The 23176-nt window shown below is 47.2% G+C and overlaps 1 protein-coding gene across 1 annotated transcript in view; it reads right to left on the reverse strand.

The window, feature by feature from the left end:
- Positions 1-3385, reverse strand: part of ULK1 (unc-51 like autophagy activating kinase 1) — a 147357-nt gene extending 143972 nt beyond the window's left edge. The window contains exons 1-3 of the mRNA XM_060249366.1: positions 2241-3385; positions 913-1005; positions 752-793 (exon numbers count right to left, since the gene is read on the reverse strand). Of these exons, the coding sequence (XP_060105349.1) occupies positions 752-793; positions 913-1005; positions 2241-2330 (225 nt within the window). The 5' untranslated portion in view covers positions 2331-3385. The remainder of the gene's footprint in view (positions 1-751; positions 794-912; positions 1006-2240) is intronic.
- Between the last annotated feature and the right edge of the window lie 19791 nt (positions 3386-23176).

The raw sequence follows: 23176 nt of genomic DNA on the forward strand, positions 1-23176 counted from the left end.
CTGAAACACCCCGTGAAGCGACCCTTCTACTGATTCAAACCACTGGCCTATCAAAGTCAGTACTGTCTGGTCAGACTATCCACAACTCTCCAGGGTCTCGGGCAGAAGTATTTCACATCACCTGAGGCCAAGGACTGACCTACAACTAGATCCTTTAGCTGGAGATACCAGGGATTGAACCTGGGACCTTCTGCATGCCAAGCAGATGCACATCCATTGAGCTATGGCTGCCCCCCTTCCAATCCTATCGTCACCAAATAGGAGAACTTGCCATTTATTTGAACAGAATACCAACAACATAGACAGGCCAGCTTAAGGTCAAGTGGATTGTATGGGGAAGCTGCTGCAATGAAAGCTGGGAACGGAAGCAGCTTTTCTCCAGTCTTTCTGTGTGTATATATACAAATCCTGAACACCATATAATTAAGGACTCAAAAACACAGACGGGTGAAAACAGCGGTGCCATTACGACCAAGTGTCATCGTTTAGAAACAGACCATACGCCCCTTATCAATCCATGGCATTTCAAAAGAGCCTCCACCATTCCATTTATCTGTTTCCAGCATCTACACTCCCACATATGTAGACTTTTGGCCAACAGTTAAGAGCCCGGACTGTTTTCAAGATACATGCAGACTTTTTGGCCGAGTCTCCAAACAAACCTCTTGCTGCATCCAAGTGCATATCTTATGTCCCCAGCCCTCCTCCGTCCCTCCTCATTCAATCCATCACCCTCCATGAAAAGTAATACCTGGAAATCGTACAAGGCCACAATGTTTTCATGTTTCAGTTCCTAGAAGGAGAGAGAAAGACAGATAAGCATAACAAAGTCGCAGAGGCGCACGCACAAAAACAGCCCCCTTAACTGAAAGGCTGCAAGAGTCCAATGATTTGCGGTGCTCATGTTTTTACCTTGAGTATTTTAATCTCCTTCCCCAAGAGGGTTTGGGATTTTGCCAAGTTCTTCTTGTTGATGCATTTGATCGCAACCTCCAGTTCAGGTTTCTGAAAGTGAAAAATGTACAGGCACAGTTTAAAGATATAAAACAGAAGAGGCACAGATGGTTTCCTGAATGGGTCACAGTGCTTCAGAACACAAGAACAGTTCAGCAACTTGACCCATGCATGTTCAAACATGCCCTTGAGTGAATTAGCACTGCCAGTATATCAAGACAGATTCTGTAAAAAGCTGCAAAAGGCCATTGTCCCCTTAATTAAGCCGCTATAGGAACTTACATGCACTGTTTCGAGTATGTACATATGTATTTTAAATCCACTGATGGATTGCATCTCTTTTGTTTAATCAAAACAATTAAGGTGATACATATAACAATGTAAGACCACTAAGGCAACATGGACTAATCTTTGGGGATAAGAAGCTTCATATACACTTAACTCTATTCCAATTATCTGGAAATCAACATCAGAAGGGCTGCATATTCACCTCCTGGTCTCCCAGACTCCCTCACTGAATATTTATAATTCCATACTGCAATGGCTTGCTGGCTTGCTACAGCCTTAGATCCCAGCTGGGCAAACTGAGAAATTTAGGCCTGGTTCTGTTTGCCTGTCCAAAGTCCTAGGGCTTTCAGGCTGTGATGGAGAATTACATCCACCGCCATCCCCAAACCCACCAACTCCCCCTACAAAGTTACTTTATTTAGCCATAAAGGGTTTTTAAAAGTTATTTTTAAAAAATCTTGCAGCAAATTGATCTCTCCCATCCTGTTTTCTTGGAAGGGCATTCTCTGAGTGTCAAGTGGGATTTACTCCTGAGTAGATCACTCAAGGGGGGATTTGTTTCACCCTGACCTCATTTCCTTGGAAGAAAGCCCTTCGGGATTTCAGTGGGAGAAAGAACCTATGGAAACCCAGACCAGCAGCTGTGTCTGTCTGTGGCTACCCAAACAGGCCATTTTTGCACCTTTAGGGAAGCCATGGGACTCCCAAGGGCAGGTGGTTCAAATCTGTGTGCTTGGCGCAGAACTTTCAGAAAGTAAACAGACTTAGATGTCAGTCTAATATTAATAGGGAAAATAAAATGATAATAATAATTATTATTATTATTAAAAAGCCAGTCGAAACAGATTTTTCCCTCAGTGTGTAAAATCAGGGGGAATAGGAGCGTCCTTAATATCTAGCCCTCTCCCAACACAAAGAACATAAGGCGAAAAAGGCTCCCAGTTCAACTGAGGGGGGGGGGATGGAGGAAAATGCTATCTCTATCTATTTCGACTTACCTCTTTGTGTCTCCCTTTGAACACCACAGCGAAAGCTCCATGGCCGATCAAGTCTTTCCTACTGAATTCAAATTTCCCAACAGTTTCCATGTCTTTTTAGTTCTTTGGCTCTTCAAAAGGGTCGGTAAACAACAACAAAGTATGTATAGATGAAAACGAGGGGGAAATAAATACCGGCGGACTGACCCAACTCTCCTCCCCCTCCTCTATTTGAATTTTTTTTTCCTTAAAAAAAAAAAAAAGAGCCTTAAGTTTTCAAAGACGCCCCTCCCCCTCCTCTCCAAGAACGATCAAGAAGAACTAGAAACTTGTTGGAAAAGTAAACCTTCTCTCCCGTCCAATTCTCGGCTGCTAAATTTCTGGCTTTCAATTCCCAGCTCGGCTCCTTCCATCGGCTGTCTTTTTCTGCAAAAAGGCCGGGATTTAGTCATGGTCACAGGAGGGGGGGAAAAAAAGACAAGAGGTTTCGTTCTTGCCCCCCCCCCCCCCCGGCTAGCAAATCTGCCCCATTTCTGGCCAGGAGGGGAACGAGAAACACAACGGTAGCAAGAACCCGGGATTCTTCCCTCCCCACCCCCCTCCCGGGATCAAACCCTCTTCGTCGTCTGGAACACGAGAACAGAAAGACGACCGTCCTTCCCTGGGCCAAAAACAAAGTCTTATCGATCCATCTCCAAAAAAAAGAACGATTTAAAAAAAATACCAGGCTGATGCAAGAAGGATTACAAAAAAAAAAAAAAAAAAAGAGTAATTCCAACCTGGATGTCAATTTCACCTTGGCAAGCAAAGGCTCCGCCTTAAAAGCAGCCTAAACGGGACTGGAAGCGCCAGTCCACCTTAAGAGTCGCTTTTCCGGGCCTCCCCCCGTCTTTTTATCTGCCCCCCCAGCAGTCTTTTTCTTTTCTTTTTGCTTCGTCCGTTTGCACAACAGCTGCCCAGATGCGCGCCGGGGAGCCTCCGCGTCGAGCCGGCCGCGATGCTGGGGATCCCCTGGCGGGGCTGCGCAGGTGCCTGCCCGGCTCCAACAACAGCAGCGGCGGCGGCGGCTACCGCCGTTCTTCACCTCCAGACAAAAGATCGCCGCCCGGCTCCGACCGGGGCGCTGGAGAGCTTCGGGCTCGCCCTCCTCCCTCGGCTCGCTTTCCTTCGCCTCCTCCTTTCCTAATGTTATTTATTTATTTCCCCGGCCGGCGCAGGCGCGCTGAGCGCAATCGGAGCTGGGCAGACCCAGACGGAGACGGCAACAGCAGCCACCTAAAGGCGACGGCGGGGAAGAGCCGGCGGCCTTTAAGGAAGACGCGCTTGCCTCTCCGCCTGGGCTGTGAGTCAGAAGAAAGGCTCTGCTGCGGCGCTGGCGGGATCCAGCCGGGCGGCGGGCCAGTCAGGCCCATCGGCACGCTGCATCACCTGAGTGGCCAGGTGGACAAGCACACAAGCCCCAAGAAGACCCCGCACCTTGTTTGGTTTTTTTGTATTTTATTGCATTTGTATCCCCCTCGCCCCGTTTCTAGGCTCAGAGGGAGCGACCTCCGGCTTAAAAGCATTCTAAACAGAAATCCAATAAATAGGATAAAATAGCCAATAATATATCTTATAATCAGTGTTCCCTCTAGACTGAGTTAGTGTGAGCTAGCTAGGCCACAGATTTTGGCCTCCAGCTCACACAAATAGCCCCAAAAGCATAAAGCTCACAACTTCAATGCCAGTAGCTCACAAAGTCGAATTTTTGCTCGCAAGACTCCATGGCCTTAGAGGGAACATTGCTTATAATATGCCACGTTTAAACTAACAATATAACAAAGGATAGTGGCTGGAGCTGATAAAGGTTTACAAGATTATAAATGGGACAGAGAAAGAAGGACTTTTCTCCCTTTCTGGCAATACCCGTGGACGTTCAATGAAATTGCTGAGCAGTTGGGTTGGAACTGATATAAGGAAGGACTTCTTCACCCAAAGGGTGATTAACACGTGGAATTCACTGGCACAGGAGGTGGTGGCAGCTAAAGCATGGACAGCTTCAAGAGGGGATTGGATAAACATATGGAACAGTAGTCCATCAGTGGCTATTAGCCACAGGGTATAGATGGAACTCTCTGTCTGGGGCAAGTGATGCTCTGTATTCTTGGTGCTGGGAGGGCTTCTAGTGTCCTGTCCCCACTGATGGACCTCCTGATGTCACCTGGCTTTTGGCCACTGTGTGACACAGTGTTGAACTGGATTGGCCACTAGCCTGATCCAACATGGCTTCTCTTATGTTCTTATCATGGGAGACCACCAAGGAAGTCCAGAGCTGCTACAGAGGTAGACAATGGTAAACCATCTCTGTTCATCTCTTGCCTTGAAAACCATACCAACAGTGACTTGATAGTAAAAAGTAAAAAAGACCCTGTCAGCCTTGATGCTTGAAACCTTCCACAAGTCAGGAAGGGAGGGCTTCTAGTGTCCCACTGATGGACCTTCTGATGGCATCTGGGTTTTTTTAGCCACTGTGTAACACAGAATGTTGGACTGGATGGGTCACTGGCCTGATCCAACATGGCTTCTCTTATGTTCTAATGAAAGATGGCGTAAAGAGTACGGTAATTATTATTTTCTGGATATTAGTCCATTATCACACTGCTTTTTTATTTTTATTTTTTTGCTAGATTTCTCTCCAGTAGCGCCTGAAACACCAACAGGGTTTTCCGGAGATGGATCAAGCTGGGTTTCCGTGTTAGTCTGTCTGGAACAGGAGAAAAGAAAGAGTCCAGGTCCGGGAACGAAACAGAAAATCCCAAAGAAGGAAAAACCAGTGTTTCCTCTAAGCTGAGCTAGTGAGAGCTAGCTCACAGGGGTTTTTTTAGCCTCCGGCTCTATAATATAGCGAGTTCAATGCAATAAAGAGTCGAGGTGGTAGTGATCATAGCTCTTTTTTTTCAGCACAGCATAATATAGGGCTGCACTCTAAGACTGAAGACTGGGTCAATGGGGCCAATTTATATACACTCTGGTTTCCCACACAAGCAAGCTATTGGACCATTCAAACCAGCAGGGGGCCCGTGATTGGAGCAGGGCAGCAGGGATTTGGATCCTACTGCCCATTGTTCCCAAGTCCCCAAGCTCAGCCCTACAGGCTCCAATGAGCCAGGCAAGAACACCATTACATATACACATTTCAGCTCGCATATACAACAGGCTCACACATTTTTGTCTCAACTCAGGAAGGATTGCTCCAGAGCCAACTAATTCATGCAGCAGCCCACAACTTTAATGCCAGTAGTTCACAAAGTAGAATTGTTGCTCACAAGACTCCACAGCTTAGAGGGAGTATTGCAACCGAGCATTGTTGTTTGGTGCAGTGGTTAAGTGTGCGGACTCTTATCTGGGAGAACCGGGTTTGATTCCCCACTCTTCCGCTTGCACTTGGTAGCATGGCCTGGGGTCAGCCATAGCTCTGGCAGAGGTTGTCCTTGAAAGGGCAGCTGCTGTGAGAGCCCTCTCCAGCCCCACCCACCTCACAGGGTGTCTGTTGTGGGGGAGGAAGATAAAGGAGATTGTGAGCTGCTCTTGAGACTCTTCAGAGTGGAGGGCAGGATATAAATCCAATATCATCATCTACCTCACAGAGTGTCTGTTGTAGGGGAGGAAGGTAAAGAAGATTGTGAGCCGCTCTGAGACTCTTTGGAGTGGAGGGCGAGATATAAATCCAATATCATCTTCTTATTATTATTTCTAGAGTCCAGTAGCACATTAACAGTGCGCACGAACAGAAAAGCTTATACCGTGAATAAAACTTTGTTGGTCTTAAAGGTGCCACTAGATTCGAATTCTGTTCTGCTGCTTCAGACCAACACGGCTGCCCAGCTGGATCTGTCGTTATTGTTTATTATTGTTGCTTGATTTGTTCCAGTAGCATCTTAGAAGCCAACAGGATTTTTCAGGAGACAAGATCACAATGGGTAGCCATGTTCGTCTGGTCTGTAGCAGTAGAAAACGGCAAGAGTTCAGGAGCACCTTAAAGACAAGCAATATTTGTGGCAGGGCTTTTGTGAGTCACTGTTCGCTTCTTCAGATATGGCTAGAGTGCGAGTCCGTCTGTTCTTGTATCTTGGAGAGGAGCGATTTCAGATGCCGAACGACAAGAAGGAAGCAAATGGCATTAGTGAGATTTTTCAGGGTATAGGTAGGGCTGCCAACCTCCACTTGAAGCCTGGTGATCCCCTGGAATTACAACTGATGTCACACTACAGAAATCACTTATTATCTAGATCCAAGCGGGCAGCCGTGTTGGTCTGAAGCAGCAGAACAAAGTAGGAGTCAAGTCTCACCTTTAACACCAACAAAGATTTATTTAGAATGTAAGCTTTCGCATGCTCTAAGCACACTTCATCAGACGAGTGCCTGATTCCTCGTCTGATGAAGTGTGCTTAGAGTACACGAAAGTTTACATTCTAAATAAAACTTTGTTGGTCTTAAAGGTGCACTTGACTCCTACTTTGTTCCACTTATTATCTATTACTAGATACAAGTCTAAAGGAGAGTTCAGACTTGATTAGATCTGGAACCCAGTATCTACTACTAGATACAAGTCTAAGGAGAGTTCAGACTTGATTAGATCTAGAACTTTTTGGCAGTCCATGGGGTCTGTAAAACTCTCCTCTTGACACCATATTTCAAAGGAATTCCATATCCTCCAGCACCTTATTCATGCAGTAAACTCACACCATAGTCTTATTGTGTATGGGTCTGAAAGCTGGACATGAAGAAAGCTGTCAGGAAGAAAATGGATTCCTTTGAAATACGGTGTTGGAGGAAAGTTTTACAGACGCCATGGACGACCAAAAAGACAAACGAGTTGGTTCTAGATCAGATCAAGTCTGAAGAAGAATTGCAGATTTATACCCCGTCCTTCTCCCTGAATCAGAGACTCAGAGCAGCTTACAATCTCCTATATCTTCTCCCCGCACAACAGACACCCTGTGAGGTGGGTGGGGCTGAGAGGGCTCTCACAGCAGCTGCCCTTTCAAGGAAAACTCCTACAAGAGCTATCGCTAACCCAAGGCCGTGCTAGCAGGTGCAAGTGGAGGAGTGGGGAATCAAACCCGGTTCTCCCAGATAAGAGTCCACACACTTAACCACTACACCAAACTGGCTCTCACCAAACCAAACTGAACTCTCCCTAGAAACTAAAATGACTAAACTGAGACCACCATACTCTGGTCACATCATTTCTCACTGGAACAAGCTGTCTTCAAGCCATGTTTATCCCACTGTAGGGGGGAAAATGTACATTTTGTCCAGCTGTGTTTGCAAAATAAAGTTGTTTAAATGAAATGTGCAGGAATTGGTAAGGTAAATGATCAGGGATTTAGACTCAGTTCTCCTCAGTTGAAAACCAACCCACTTACCATTACAACCGCACTGTCATGATTCTTAGCATCTCTTGGTTGTGGACCAGTGTTCCCTCGAAGCTGAGTTAGTGTGAGCTAGCTCGCAGTTTTTTAGCCACTGGCTCACACATGTTGTGTCTTAGCACAGGAAGGATGTCCCCAGAGCAAACTAATTTATGCGGTAGTCAAATAGCCTTTTCACAACTTTAATGTCTGTAGTTCACAAAGCAGAATTTTTGCTCACGAGACTCCACAGTTTGGAACACTGTTGTGGACCATACCTCTCAAAGGCCCCCCACTGAATTTGAACCAGGATGAGGAGACTTGAACAACAGAATATTTTCTGCTTCTCCCAAAATACTAGAACTCGAGGGCATCCAATTAAGCCGATGGATAGTAGATTCAGGACAGACAGGAGGAAATACTTCCTTACACAAAGTGATTAAAATGTGGGATTCTCTGCCAGAGGATGAAACTATGGCCACAGGCATAGATTGCTTTAACTAGAGACTGGACAGATCTGGACAGGGAGGAAAGGTCTATCAGTGGCGACCGGCTATGGGTGACCGAAGGGAACCTCCACATTCAAAAGCACTAAACCTCTGAATCCCAGTGTCAGTAGGCGATACTGAAGGAAGGGCTTGTCCTCTATGCCCTGTTATTGGACCTCCAGAGGAGCCAGTGGGTCATTGTCAGGATGCAGAACTAGATGGACCACTGATCTGATCCAGTAGGGCTCTTATGTTCTTATGCTAATGAGAGTAAGTTTGGTGTATTACTGTTTTATTGCTCTCTCATACTCATGCGACCCAGATCAAAGGTTTGCTCAATTTGTTAATTTTACTATTCTGTCACTGGATCTTAAATTTGTACCATTTTGCATTCTAAGCCACTGCTTACCAGCTATACGTAGCTCTGCTCATTGTACCTGATTCCTTGTCTGATGAAGTATGCTTGGAGCACACGACAGCTTACGTTCTGAATAAAACTTTGTTGGTCTTAAAGGTGCAGTTGAGTCCTACTTTGTTCTACAGTTTGGTGTAGTGGTTAAGTGTGTAGGCTCTTATCTGGGAGAACCGGGTTTGATTCCCCACTCCTCCATTTGCAGCTGCTGGAATGGCCTTGGGTCAGCCATAGCTCTCGCAGAGCTGTCCTTGAAAGGGAAGCTTCTGGGAGAGCTCTCTCAGCCCCACCTACCTCACAGTGTGTCTGTTGCAGGGGAGGAAGGTAAAGGAGATTGTAAGCTGCTCTGAGATTCAGCATGTAGGGTGGGATATAAATCCAATATCTTCATCTTCATCTCTTGTGACTAGTTTGTGTATTTTCAGAGAGGGAAAGATTCCCAAATGTTCCTTTTTTAACCAACCAGGCATATCTCTAAATACATGGCTGTGGTTGAAAACAGCATCTGTGCGTTTGAAGAAGAAGAACTGCAGATTTATACCCCGCCCTTCTCTCTGAATCAGAGACTCAGAGCGGCTTACAATCTCCTTTATCTTCTTGCCCCTCTGTATGGTTAAACTCGCCCTTCAAACCCCATCACAAAGTTCAGAAGCAGCAGTCAAGGATGTGAAGCAAGAACGAAACCTAGAACATTATTATGTCAGGACATGGGTGTTACCAAGGGGAGGAGTTAAACACATAGATGCCCTTTGGGGGGACAGGCATGCACTTCGTCTGGCCTTTTGGCCCCGTCATTGTGCAAGGGAGTGCACTCTTAGGCAGTGGATTGATGACCAATCATTGGCAAAGACCTCTGAGCCAGAAAGGACACATAACTCATGCACTTAATTCAGGCCTGCCTGTGCAGTCTTGGAACCACCAAGACAAATGTGTCTCACCAGCCACACGCTGTAGCCTGCCAGGTGCCGGACAGAGCCCCTGCTCAGGCGGTCTGCAGCGAAACAAGCCAGGAGATTTATGGAGCCACCCCCTCGAAATCCCTGCCTGCACTTTGCATCACAAAAAAGGCTATGCTGACCAGCAGTGATAACAGAGTGTTCCTTTTCCTTGTGACAACTTTAGCTCATGTTGCCAGAGGCCTTTGTGAAGGCTGTCTGACAGTAGAGGAGAGTCCTTCCCTCTCTGATTTGTGCTGGGTTTTTTTTTCTTTCCATTAAGAAAATGTCACGCAGATTAACAGGATTCCTTCCCCTGGAAGTTCCAGAATTGAGAAAAGCAACCCGGTGGTGAAAACAAATTGTTAACCCAATCCATTCGATGGACAAGATAGCAGAACTTGTGTTGTCAACTCTGTATTGGGGAATGCTTGGCGATCTGAGGGTGGAGCCTGTGGAAGGCGGGGCTTGGAGAGAGGTGGGACCTCAGCAGAGAGGTGATGTCATATAGAAGCCAACCTTGGAAGTCACCATTTCCTACAAGGGAAGAAACCTCAGAAGTCTGAAGACCAGTTGTTACTCCAGGAGATCTCCAGGCAGTGCCTGGGGTTGGTAACCTTAAGCAAAATGGCATTTGTTGTTACCCACATAAGGTTGCCCATTCCCAGGTGACACCTGGAGATTTCAAGGGGTTTTTTTTAATTGTGTGTGTGTGTGTGTGTATATATGCATGCCTGGAAGTCAATGGCAAAGTCTGGCAACTTACCACTTTTTTTAATAGCAGGAGCTCCTTTGCATACTAGGCCACACACCCCTGATGCAGCCAATCCTCTGAGAGCTTACGGGGCTCTTAGCACAAGGTCTACTGTAAGCTCCAGGAGGATTGGCTACATCAGGGGGGGAGTGGCCTAATATGCAAAGAAGCTCCTGTTTACAAAAAAAAAGCCCTGCTTACAACATTGGCTGGCCCATTTTTTCCACAGCGCAGCAACCCTGTGAGGAAGGCCAGGCTTAAGAGGAAATGACTGGCCCAGGTCATCTACTGAGCTTCTGTGGCAGAATAAGGACACAAACTTGGCTTTCCTAAATAATAATCCTACTACTATACCATACTGGTTACATATGCTATGCAGATTCATTCACAGTTGGGAATGGTCCATACACCCTCTCAGGTGGGATTCTGGACTCTTTTGACCAGAACTTCCTCTTTATCACAACTTGACACCAGGAAGATGCTGGCTTCTTTTTGAAATGACAGCCCCCTTCCTGTCTCTTTGTACCTCGGCCAACTGAATCTAACCAAGCATCACCATTCCGACAACACGGCCTCTTCCTCCCCAAAGTCCATATAAAAACCCCTAGAAATCTTGTGGCGCTTCAGAGACCAACACATTTTTAATTCTTTCATAAGCTTTCATGGACCAGAGTCCTTCTGAGAAGAAGAAGAAATTGTATTTATATCCCACCCTTCACTCTGAATCTCAGAGTGGCTCACAATCTCCTTTTACCTTCCTCCCCCACAACAGCCACCCTGTGAAGTAGGTGGGGCTGGGAGAGCTCTCCCAGAAGCTGCCCTTTCAAGGACAACTCCTGCGAGAGCTATGGCTGACCCAAGGCCATTCCAGCAGCTGCAAGTGGAGGAGTGGGGAATCAAACACAATCCCCACAAGCGAGCTCTTGTCTCAGGAGGCTTATTCTTGGATAAAAGGGGGGATAAAAGGGGGGATAAAAGGGGCCTCAACATGTCTCTTTGCTTTCTGTCGCAACAGTCAAACATGGCTCCCAGAACTCTGACTGAGGTGAATTCTGTTGCCCTCTGAAGGGCCATGAGACTCCTGTTTTATTTTGCTGAAGGAGCCCAACGCAGCTCTGAAATCAAGCTGGGATCCCGGGTACCCTTATGTGGGAGCAAGCACCATTGAATACCGTGGGAATTACATTGGAGTAGGGGTGCCTAGGGTTAGTCTGCAAATGCGTCCATCTTTAAAGTGATACTTGTCTTACTGCCACTGGGGAAATGTTTGGATCTGTTTATGGCTTGGACCAAATGAATGGATTATACAATATATATGTGTGTTGTCTTTGTGTGTCTTCGATCCGGCACCGTTTAACAAAAGAAGCAAGGATTTTCATCTCCTGATAAGCTCTCAGTTTGGAAGTGGAACACTCCACATGGGAGAACACTAAACGTGCCAGAAGAAATCCATTAAACAATTAATGTCCTGCTACTGTGAGCTGCCAAACACTAAAACAGCCCTGGTGTTGAGTGCATAGTAATCGTGTCCAAATAAATGTATAAATAAATGAATAGCTGCTGAGACTGTGTATCCCAAGAAGTGTGCTTGTTGCATCTCTGTCTGATTACTGGTTCTGACCTTGCCCCCTTCCAATCATCTTTTGCTGGGGCAGAGGATTCTGTTCTCTGAACTGGGCAATGCTGGATTATGCAAAGATGCCATATGATTTATCCTTAGATGAGGATACCCGCTGTATCCCTCCATGAGTCATCACACTATGTTAGCCTCTTGCCAGTCAGAAGGGCGCCCTCAGAACTGTGATTCGGTCAGAGACGCAGGCCATGGGCTTCTCCAAGGAATTCTTCATTGTTCCCTCCCCCAAATGTGACTCTGAATTGTTTGGGAAACAGTGGTAGGGAGAGGAAGATGTCAATCACCGCTGTCTGGACAGAAGATGTTTAACAGCGCAGTGTTGGTTTGTTTCTCCATTAGGTGCCAATTGGATGTATCACTGCTTAATTAGCAAGAGTGAGCCTGTTGTGTTCATTGCAGCTCTGTAGCTCGTTACTCAGAATTATAAAGCAATTAATGATGTAATAGAGGAAAAGCTGGAAAAATGCAGCAAGAGGCACCCCAAGGGACTCCCATGCCACCAGCAAGTTAGGTTGGGAAACTTTTTGAGGGGTATTCATACCATTAAAGGCGTAAGAAATCCCCCCAAAGGCGGCTTTTTTTGTAGCAGGAACTCCTTTGCATATTAGACTACACCCCCCTGATGTAGCCAATCCTCCAAGAACTTACAGGACTCTTAGTACAGGGCTTACTGTAAGCTCTTGGATGATTGGCTACATCAGGGGGGTGTAGCCTAATATGCAAAGGAGTTCCTGCTACAAAAAAAACCCCTGCCCCAAAGTATCACTGAAAGGGACGAAGGAGATCCAGCATGCAGAAAATGGGAAGTATTTTGGAGGATAGTCCTAGCTTTATGAATCCATATATATCCAGAGGCAGGAAATTCCTGAAACCCAGTGCCAGGAGGCAACATCTGGGGAAGTCCTCAGCTTCTGTGCCCTGTTATTGGCCCTAGTAACTGGTTGGCCATTGTGTGAGACAGGATGCTGGACTTGATGTACACAGGTCTGGTCCAGCAGGGCTCTTCTTATGTTCTCCCATTTCTGTCAGTCTTCACTCCTTGAGCAAGCAGGCTCAGAGACCTATTGATCTGCCGCTCTGCACAGCACCAATTGGTTTGTGTCAGTAACGCATTCTAACCATGTGTGCAATGCATTCTTCTTGAACTGACCTCAGGGGAAACCTCTTCTGATTGTTTCCTATCTATACCTCGTGCTGATAGGCTGGTGTCCGTCACAAAGTCGCCTCCTCCTCTTCCATCTTGGCCAGGCCCGTAGCTACAGTGGGGCCTGGGAGGAGCCAGGCCTATCCTTTCAAACCCCCTTCCAACTGTATGGCCCCTCCATTTAGGGCCCTCAATCTGTCCCCTTTGCTCACCGCCACTTTGAACAAGTAGTACCATTGCTGCTGGTCTTTTTGCTTTTTCCCTCCCCTTCCCTAACGTACCTTGCAGAGCAAAGGGTGTGGGGGGGGGGAGTCAAGAGGTCTCTGTGTCACGAGCTGGGGCTGAGTCAGGCAAAGTCCAGGGGCAGTCCAAGGTCGGCAACTCGTGAGCAAGGAGGGTCCAAGGCGCCAAAACAGAATCGTAATCCAGGTATCACAGGTCAGAGGTTCAGAAGCCAAAGTCAGGGGGTCCAGAGGTCCAAGCCAAAGTCAGGAATCCAAAAGCCAAAGTCAAGAGCCGGAGTGGATGCTAGGATGTCAGGTATGTGACTAGTTGCTTCCACAAAGCCTCCTCCCAAAGCCCACAGCTATATAGCCCTCTGCTGCCTGTTGCTCATTTGGGCTAATTGCTGTCTCAGAGCAGCAGCCAGGATCCTGCCGAAACTTAAGCATCCTCACACTTAGAAGGGCCAGAATCCTTTCACCACTCAGGGCTCAGGGAGCGTCTTGCTTGTGAGCGTGCCGCCCTCCTCCGATCCCTGAGGTCCTGACGAAGGCGGTCACGCACACGATCCACCCGAGAGGGCGAGGCAGGGGGGCTTGGATCTTCTTCAGCAGGAGGCAGGGGCACTGGTGCAGGTGGCAGGGGCACAGTTCCTTCTGCAGGCTCTGCAGGCTCGGTTTCTTCTGCAGGGTCCCCAGCACCCATGACACTCTGTCTCTCTGAGAGAGGGGCACATAAGAAAGGGGTGGAAGATCAGAGCTGCTGGGCCTGCCCAGGCGAAGGGGGGTTAGCTTGTGGAACTCAAGGCAACTTACAGTGCCGAGAGCCTTGGGCTGCCAAATCGGGTGACCCTCCGGCCCCCCACACAACAAATCATGAAATTCTGACTACGGCCCTGATCTTGGCGCAGTTTTTCAAGCGTCAGAAAGGAAAGAAACGGAAAGGTAAGGCTTTCTTCAAAGACCCAAGCAAATGTTTAATAAGCTAGACATGGAAGACCGTGAACAAAGACTCTCGATTCTATAGAGACAGCTTGCTTAGATCACAGCTGGAATGGCGGAGAGGAACAGTAGAACAGCATTTGATTCAGAGGCTGTAGTCATGTCCATTGAGGGACAAAGGTAGGAGGAAGCAGAACCTAGGAAGGGGGTGGGGAAGTCTTAACAACAGGGCGAAACAGATGTGACACTGAGAAATCTGAGCTTGGATTTTTCTCAGCAGAATAAAGAGGTTAATCGCTGCCGTGCAGAGTTATAAGAACAGCCTTGCTGGGTTGCTGGTCTTCAGGTGATAGCTGAAGATCTGACTCCCAGAACGACAACTGGTCTCCAGGTAACAGAGATCAGTTCCCCTGAAGAAATGGCTGCTTTGGAAGGTGGATTGTACAGCATTGGTCCGTGCTGAGGTCCCTCCCCTCCCCAGGCTCCACCCCCTCCCAAACTCCACTCCCACCCAACCCAGAGCCAACAACCCTAACCAGACCAATGCTCCATTTAGTCCAGCATCCTGTCTCACACCCTGGCCAATCAGTTCCACAGAAGGTCAACAACAGGACATCGGGGACGAAGCCTTCTTGAGGATATATAATATAGTGGGTTCAATGCAATGAAGAGGCAAGGTGGTAGTGATCATAGCTTTTTATTAGGTACAGCATAGTATAGGGCTGCACTCTAAGACCGAGGAACTGGGCCACCGGGGCCAACTATATACACATCAAGGTTCCCACGCTAGCACGCCATTGGGTCATTCAAACCGGTCAGAGGCTCATGATTGGATCATGGCAACAGGTATTTGGAGCCTGCTGTCCGTTGTTCCTGAGTCCCCAAGCTCAGTCCTTATGGCTCCAATGAGCCAGGCAGGAACACACACAAGAATCTTCATTCAGGCCCGCATACACAACAGGATATAAGAAGAGCCCTGCTGGATTGGACCAGTGGTCCATCCAGTCCAGCATCCTATCTCACACGGTGACCAACCAATTCTTCTGGAGGTCCAACAACAGGGTATAGAGGCTGAGGTTTTCCCTGATGCCACCTCTTAGCATGGATATTCAGAGGTTTATGGCCTCTGAATGTGGAGGTTCTCTTTAGTCACCATGGATTGCAGCCATGGATAAGACTTATCCTCCATGAATATGTCTGATGCCCTTTTAAAGCGATCTATGTCTGCAGCCATGGCTATATCCTTTGGCAGCTCATTCCACGTTTCCCGGCAACATCTTTGCTGCAAAATGAAACCTGTGAAAGCTTTTGGGAATCCAAACTCACTTCTTTAGCCACACGAAGTGTATATCCATTAAACAGAGCTAGATTTGCCCGCTAGCCTTTCATCGATCTTGTTTGTCTCTGAGGTGCTGCTAGAGCTAGGTCTTCTACTGGTAGGCTTGCCAACCTCCAGGTGGCACCTAGAGATCTCCTGCTATTACAGTTGATCTCCAGACAACCCAGATCAGTCCCCCTGGAGAAAAATGGCTTCTTTGGAAGACTGGCCTTAGGGCATCATCCTTCCTCTCCAGAAACCTCGCCTCAGGCCCCACCCCCAAAATTTCCAGGTATTTCCCAACCCAGAGCTAGAAACCTATCTACTAGAATCCAGCATAGATACCCTCTTGAAACCAGGGCTTTTTTTTGTTGTTGCAGGAATTCCTTTGCATATTAGGCTATACACTCCCGAGGTAGCCAATTCTCCAAGAGCTTACATGCAGGGATGTCGAACTCATTTGCTATGAGGGCCGGATCTGACATAAATGAGACCTTGTTGGGTCAGGCCATGTCGGGCCGAGCTGTACCTATTTTAAGTAGCAGAGATATAAACTTTATACAGACAAACACAATTAAAGGTTTTTTTTTTAAAAGAAACTTAAAATAAAACATGCTTAAAACATTAGCACCTGATGGTCTTAAAGGTGATTTCTTTGTATCTCTCCTGTGCAATCCCAGGAACTGGGCAAAGGAAGCTCTGGCTCTTTCCTTCGTTACTGAAGGGACCTGGAGGGGAGCCTCAGCCAACAGAAGGAAGAGAGGCTTGGCTCAATAGCTCTGCTGTGCCATTGAGAGAGCCTGGCAAAGCAAGTTCTCCCTCCCCCCCTTGCTCCCCAAGGGAGGAGCCTCAGCCAATGGAGAAAATAGACACTTTGCTCTGTAGCTCCTGTGTGATTGAGCAAGCTTGGCAAAACAAGCTGTTATGCAGAAGGAAGCAAGAGAGAGGGAGAAGGAAGCAGATAACAGCCAATTGCTCGGGGGCCTGATAGGAGCCCTCCGAGGACCTGATTCGGCCCCTGGGCCGCATATTTGACACCTCTGGCTTACAGGGTTCTTAGTACAGGGCCTACTGTAAGCCCTTGGAGGATTGGCTACATCAGGGGTGTGTGGCCTAATGTGCAAAGGTGCTCCTGCTACAAAAAAAAGCCCTGCTTGAAACTATCCATTAACCAGACTTATTTCACAGCTGATAATCCTTCATGGCTTCCAAGCAGAAAAACGACAGTTGTGGGAAGAGACTGGGAAATCCTGAGCCATGAATTCTCAACGCCTTCCCCAGAACGACAGTTCTCAGACCTCCTTGGGTGAGAAACCAAATCAGCCGAAAGCAACCTAGATCTACTTCAGGTCTGTTACAGTGCAGAACCACTTGAGATCTGTTACAGTGGGGGTGTCCTTAGAGTTTTGAAGCCAAGCAGATGGACTTAACGGAGTTCCCTTTGCAGGGATTTCAAAGTGCCAGATAGTTTTATATCCTACAGAAGAACAAATGCCAGCTCAGCTGTTTCCCTGACAACAGACATTTGTGTCCTGGTGGGGAGACACCCGATTTAACGGCCAGCTTTCATATTCTCAAAAGGCATTGTGGTGTCGTGGTTAGAATGTTGAGCTAAACACTTGGGTTCAGATCCTTGTTCTGCCATGAAGGGAGGCTGTTTTTTGAGGCAGAGGCACCACATTTTCAGCATAGCATCCAGCGTCTCTCCCCAAAAGACCCTCCAAGTTTCAAAAAGATTGGACCAGGGGGTCCAATTCTATGAGCCTCAGAAGAAGGTGCCCCTATCCTTCATTATTTCCAAATGGAGGGAAGGCGTTTAAAAGGCATGCGGTCCCTTCAAATGTTATTGCCAGAACTTACTTCGGAGTTCAGCCATGCTTGCCACACCCTTGCTCCTGGCTCCACCCTTAAATTCCCCAGATATTTCTTGAGTCAGACTTGGCAACTCTACTGCTCAAGGTAATTGCAAAGATAAAATGGAGAAGAGATCCCTGGAGAAAGGGTGAAGTAAAAATGCACCATTTAAATACTCCCCCCTCCCCTTCTCTTTCTTGATTTCCTCTTGATATAAAAAAGGTAAAGGTAGTCCCTTGTGCAAGCATCAGTTGTTTCCGACTCTGGGGTGACGTTGCTTTCACAACGTTTTCACGGCAGACTTTTTTTGAGGTGGTTGGCCATTGCCTTTCCCAGTCATCTACACTTTCCTCTTGATATAGGCCCCTCCAATCTAAGCCCCGTGGTGCAGAGTGGTAAAGCTGCAGTACTGCAGCCGGAGCCCTCTGCTCATGACCTGAATTCGATGCCAGCGGAAGCTGGTTAAGGTAGCCAGCTCCAGGTTGACTCAGCCTTCCATCCTTCCGAGGTCGGTAAAATGAGTCCCCAGCTTGCTGGGGGGAAAGTGTAGAGGACTGGGGAAGGCAATGGCAAACCACCCCGTAAAAAGTCTGCCGTGAAAACGTGAAAGCAACGTCACCCCAGAGTCGAAAACGACTGGTGCTTGCACAGGGGACTAGCTTTACCTTTAATCTAAGTAAGCCTGTTAACACATCCTATTTTAAGTTCAGAGAGGGGCTTCTCTATCATACCCTGAAATATCCTTTCCCGTGCTTGTATATGCAACCTTCAGCCTGACAAAGAATTCTGTGTCACCTAAAACCTTGGCTGCTATTTTTGGGATATTTTGTGACCTTAAAAAAAGGTATTACACAATGGCCATTTTTGGAAGTTACCTACGATCCCACCCAGCTACCCAGGAGACTTCTCTAAACACAGCTGTGTTTTAGAACGGGGCCGTTACTGTTTGCTGTTCATCGCCGCTGCTCTTCTACGGCTGGGTTTCAAGCCCTTGCGCACGCACACAAAGAGTCAAAATTAAGTTCAAACACTGGAACGCTTGCCAGTTTCCAACGGAAATGGCAGCTGAATACGCACAGCTTGGCAAAGCCTCCATTTAGCCACGAGAGAGGGCAGAAGTCAACAAATATTTGGAGATGGCGGGAGTCAGAAATGACAGGGAACGGATGGGAAAAGGCATCAGAACCGAAAACTACAGATTGAAGGGGCTTGGTTCTGGTCTAAAGCAAGAGCCAGAAGGGCACGTCGTCATATTGCTGAGCCATAGGATTGCCAATCCCCAGGTGCAACAGAGAAACACGGCAGAGAGCGACGGGAGAAAACCCTAAGGTTCCATGATAACCAGCTTGCAAAGAAGCAGAAAGACATTTATAAAGGTAAAGCTAGTCCCCTGTGCAAGCACCAGTCGTTTTCGACTGGGGGGGGGGGGAATGTTGCTTTCACAACGTTTTCATCTATCTATCTATCTATCTATCTATCTATCTATCTATCTATCTATCTATCTATCTATCTATCTATCTATCTATCTATCATCTATCTATCCATTTGTCAGTCTGTCATCTGTCCATCCATCCATTCACCCACCCATCCATCCATCTACCCATCCACCTATCTACCTACCTACTATCTATCTGTCTGTCTGTAATCTGTCCATCCTTCCATCCACCCATCTGTCTATCTGTCCTTTTCATTTCTCACTTGGAGTCAAGGTGGATTACACAGCCAATTCCATGGACAGATGGGACATCCAATAAGCAACGCAATGGGATTAGGGTTGTAGAACCAACCAGCGGTCTAAAAACAGAACTGAAGCAAAGCGAAAGTCTTAATTTGACACATTAAATTATGTAAAATTCCACAACAGGATCCTTGTTTCAGCAGGCTGTATGCAGCAGTGAATACTGCAGTCCCTAAGAATTTTTCTGTGTCGCTTTGTGAATCATTTAGCACAGTGCAACTCTGTTGCCTGCGTGGAAAAGCTCTCTTGAATAATTCACTTTTGCAAAGATTCAGGAGGGTAGTCTTGTTAGTCTAAAAGCAACAGAGCAAAGTCTGAGTCCAGTGGCGCCTTTAAGACCAACAAAGTTTACTGGGATCCAAGATCACTGCAGATGGTGACTGTAGCCATGAAATTAAAAGACATTTGCTCCTTGGGAGGACAGCTATGGCGAACCTGGGCAGTATAATAAAAAGTAGAGACATCACCCTGCCAACAAAAGTCCGTACATTCAAAGTGATGGCATTCCCAGTAGTAATGTATGGCTGCGAGAGCTGGACCATAAGGAAGGCCGAGTGCTAAAGAATAAATGCTTTTGAGATGTGGTGCTGGAGAAGAATCTTGAGAGTTCCTTGAAAGAAGATCAAATCAGTCAGCCCTAAGGGAAATCAACCCAGACTGTTCCCTGGAAGGTCAGATGCTGAAGCTGAAGCTCAAATACTTTGGCCATCGAAAGAGAATGGAGCCCTCACTGGAGAAGATCCTGATTCTGGGAAATACAGAAGGCAAAAGAAGAAGGAGACGGCAAAAGAAGAGATGGCTGGACAGCATTACTAATGTAACAAACACGAATTTGAGCAGACTTCAGAGGTTGGTGGAAGACAGGAGGGCCTGGTGTGACGTTGTCCATGGGGTCGCAAAGAGTTGGACTTGACTGTGCGACTGAACAACAACAAAAATATGCTTTCAGGTGCATGCAACATGAAGAAATGCACATGCACATTAAGGCTTAAATGCAGAATTCCACTTCGTTGATTTTAAAAGTGCCACAGGACTCAAAATATGTTCAGCTTTGCATAGAATGAGACCCTCCCTGTCCGTGGCTTCCCCAGACAGGCTATTCCACAAGCGAGAGAGCCAGTTTGGTGTAGTGGGTAAGTGTGCAGACTCTTATCTGGGAGAACCGGGTTTGATTCCCCACTCCTCCATTTACAGCTGCTGGAATGGCCTTGGGTTAGCCATAGCTCTAGACATCTTCTGGGAGAACTCCCTCAGCCCCACCCCCCTCACAGGGTGTCTGTTGTGGGGGAAGAAGATATGGGCGACTGTAAGCCGCTGTAAGTCTCTGATTCAGAGAGAAGGGCAGGGTATAAATCTGCAGTCATCTTCTTCTTCAAGGTGGGAACCATAATGGAGAAGGCGCATGCACAGGCAATGGTTGATTTTGCCTACTTGCAGGTTGGCCTAAGGTTTGCAAGTCTCTATTTTTGATATGGTCTAACCCAGGGGTGGCCAAACCACAGCTCAGGAGCCACATGTGGCTCTTTCACACATATTCTGTGGCTCTTGAAGCCCCCACTGCCCCATTGGCTGGCTTGGAGAAGGCATTTCTCTCTTTAAATCACTTCTCCAAGCCAAGCCAGCCAGCAGCTTGGAGGATGCATTTAAAGTTGCTTTCTTTCCCTCTCTCCCCGTCTATTTGCCTGCCTACCTGCTTCCTTGCGGCTCTCAAACATTTGATGTTTATTCTATGTGGCTTTTATGTTAAGCAGGACTGGCCACCCCTGGTCTGACCATTTCTGTCTCTGAGGCTGAAGCTCCGGTCGGCCTGACCTAATGCAACTGAAAGCAAAGCCTCGCCGGCACAGAGTGTACACACCATTTTAGTGCAATATGAAATGCGCACTGCAACCCATTGGGTTGGACAGCAACTCAGAGCCAGAAATCCAGTGTTAGAAAGTCCAGACAGCCAAAGCAATGAAGCAAATCAGTGAGATATTTTTTCCTCTCACAATAAGATCTTTAAAAGGTAAAGGGAGTCCCCTGTGCAAGCACCAGTCGTTTCCGATTCTGGGGTGACATCGCATCACGTTTTCACGGCAGACTTCTTACGTGGTGGTTTGCCATTGCCTTCCCCAGTCGTCTACGCTTCCCCCCCAGCAAGCTAGGTACTCATTTTACTGACCTCAGGAGGATGGAAGGCTGAGTCAGCCTGGAGCCGGCTACCTGAACCCAGCTTCTGCCGGGATCGAACTCAGGTTGTGAGCAGAGAGCTTTGACTGCAGTACTGCAGCTTTACCACTCTGCACCATGGGGCTTTTTTAATAAGAGTATTCTTTTATATGAGGGGAGAAGGTACGGGATGGTTATTCAAGCTCTTGTGCTGGAACAGCAGTCTCCGTGTGTCAGCCCATGTTTGTCCAATGCTGTAGCCTTTGTAAGAAACTTTACGCCACATCATCTATATCAGGGCGGCCAAACTTGCTTAATGTAAGAGCCACATAGAATAAATGTCAAGATGTCTGAGAGCCACAAGGCATGAATGCCAGATGTCTGAGAGCCGCAAGACAGGGAGGGAGGAAGGGAGATATGGAAAGAAAGCGACTTTAACTTTAATTGCATTCTCCAAGCTGCCAGCTGGCTTGGCTTGAAGAAGTGATTTAAAGAGAATAATGCCTTCTCCAAGCTGGCTGATAGGACAGTGGGGGTTTCAAGAGCCACACAATATGTGTGAAAGAGCCACAGCTTGCCCCCCCCCCCCCTGATCTATATGATAAACAGATTTCATGCTGGCAGCAAGAAGGAAGCTTAAGACAGCCATGGACTGACTTGCTGTGGCGTTATGGAATGTCCATGAACACCGCAACTGCGGAGGCTAATGAATGTTGTGAAATGACATGCAAAAGCTGGTTCTACAAACCCAGAGACCTCAGGCCGTATGGAAATTGGGCAATGAAAGCCTTTTGTTTACCTCCACTGGAAGGAAAGCCACCCCCATTTAGGGCGATAGACAGAAGGGCCATTTACCATGCCACCAGGTTGAAATAGGTCGGATTGCTGTTCATTTCCTGACTCAGAGGTTCTCACAGCCAGGGGAGGGCCATCAAGGTCATTGGGGGAAAGCCAGCTGGTGGGACTCAGCCCCCATTTTAGGGTAGGGCAACACGAACCCTTCCCAGCCTGAGAGGAAAGGGTTAAATGTAGGGTTGCCAAGTCCAATTCAAGAAATATCTGGGGATTTTGGGGGTGGAACCAGGAGACTTTGTGGGTGGAGTCAAGAGCAAGGTTGCAACAAGCATAATTGAACTCCAAAGGGAGTTCTGGCCATCACATTTAAAGGGACTGCACACCTTTTAAATTACTTCCCTCCATTGGAAATAATGAAAGATAGAGGCCCCTTCTTTTGGGGCTCATAGAATTGGACCCCCTGGTAATAGCAGATTTCCAAGCCCCACCTAGTAGTTAACAACCCTCATTAAAGGATTTCACTCACTCTGCAAGATGAGATTCCGGGAAGGACCACCCTCTGTTTTCATATTGTCTTGTGCCCATTTCTCAGAAAGAAACTCCAAGGTAAAAATCAGCTACCAGAGATCCAAAACAAAGTTTGAGTCCAGTGGCACCTTTAAGCCCAACAAAGTTTAATCCTGCATGCACAGGAAAGCTTATACCAGGGGTAGCCAAACTGCGGCTCAGGACTCACATGTGGCTCTTTCACAAATATTGTGTGGCTCTCGGCTGGCTTGGAAAAGGCATTTGTCTCTTGTAAATCCCTTCTCCAAGTCAAACCAGCCAGTGGCTTGGAGAATGTATTTGAAGTTAAAGTTGCTACCATTCTACCTCTCCTTCCTTCCTGCCTTCCTTCCTGCCTGCCTTCCTGCCTGCTCTCAGACATCTGATATTCATGTCTTGTGGCTCTCAAAGATATTATTCTATGTTGCTCTTGCGTTAAGCAAGTCTGGCCACCCTGGGCTTATATCTTGAATAAAAGTTTGTTGGTCTTAAAGGTGCCACTGGAGTTTGGTCTTTTGCTTCATACCAACACGCCCACCCACCTGGCTCTACCAGAGATCTAGTTAATGCTTGTTTTTGGTTCTTGTCTTCGTTTTCATAACACCTCTAGTCTTGCTGTGCTATGTATTC

The sequence above is a fragment of the Heteronotia binoei genome, chromosome 11 (genome assembly GCF_032191835.1).
Source record: "Heteronotia binoei isolate CCM8104 ecotype False Entrance Well chromosome 11, APGP_CSIRO_Hbin_v1, whole genome shotgun sequence".
Classification (NCBI taxonomy): domain Eukaryota; kingdom Metazoa; phylum Chordata; class Lepidosauria; order Squamata; family Gekkonidae; genus Heteronotia; species Heteronotia binoei.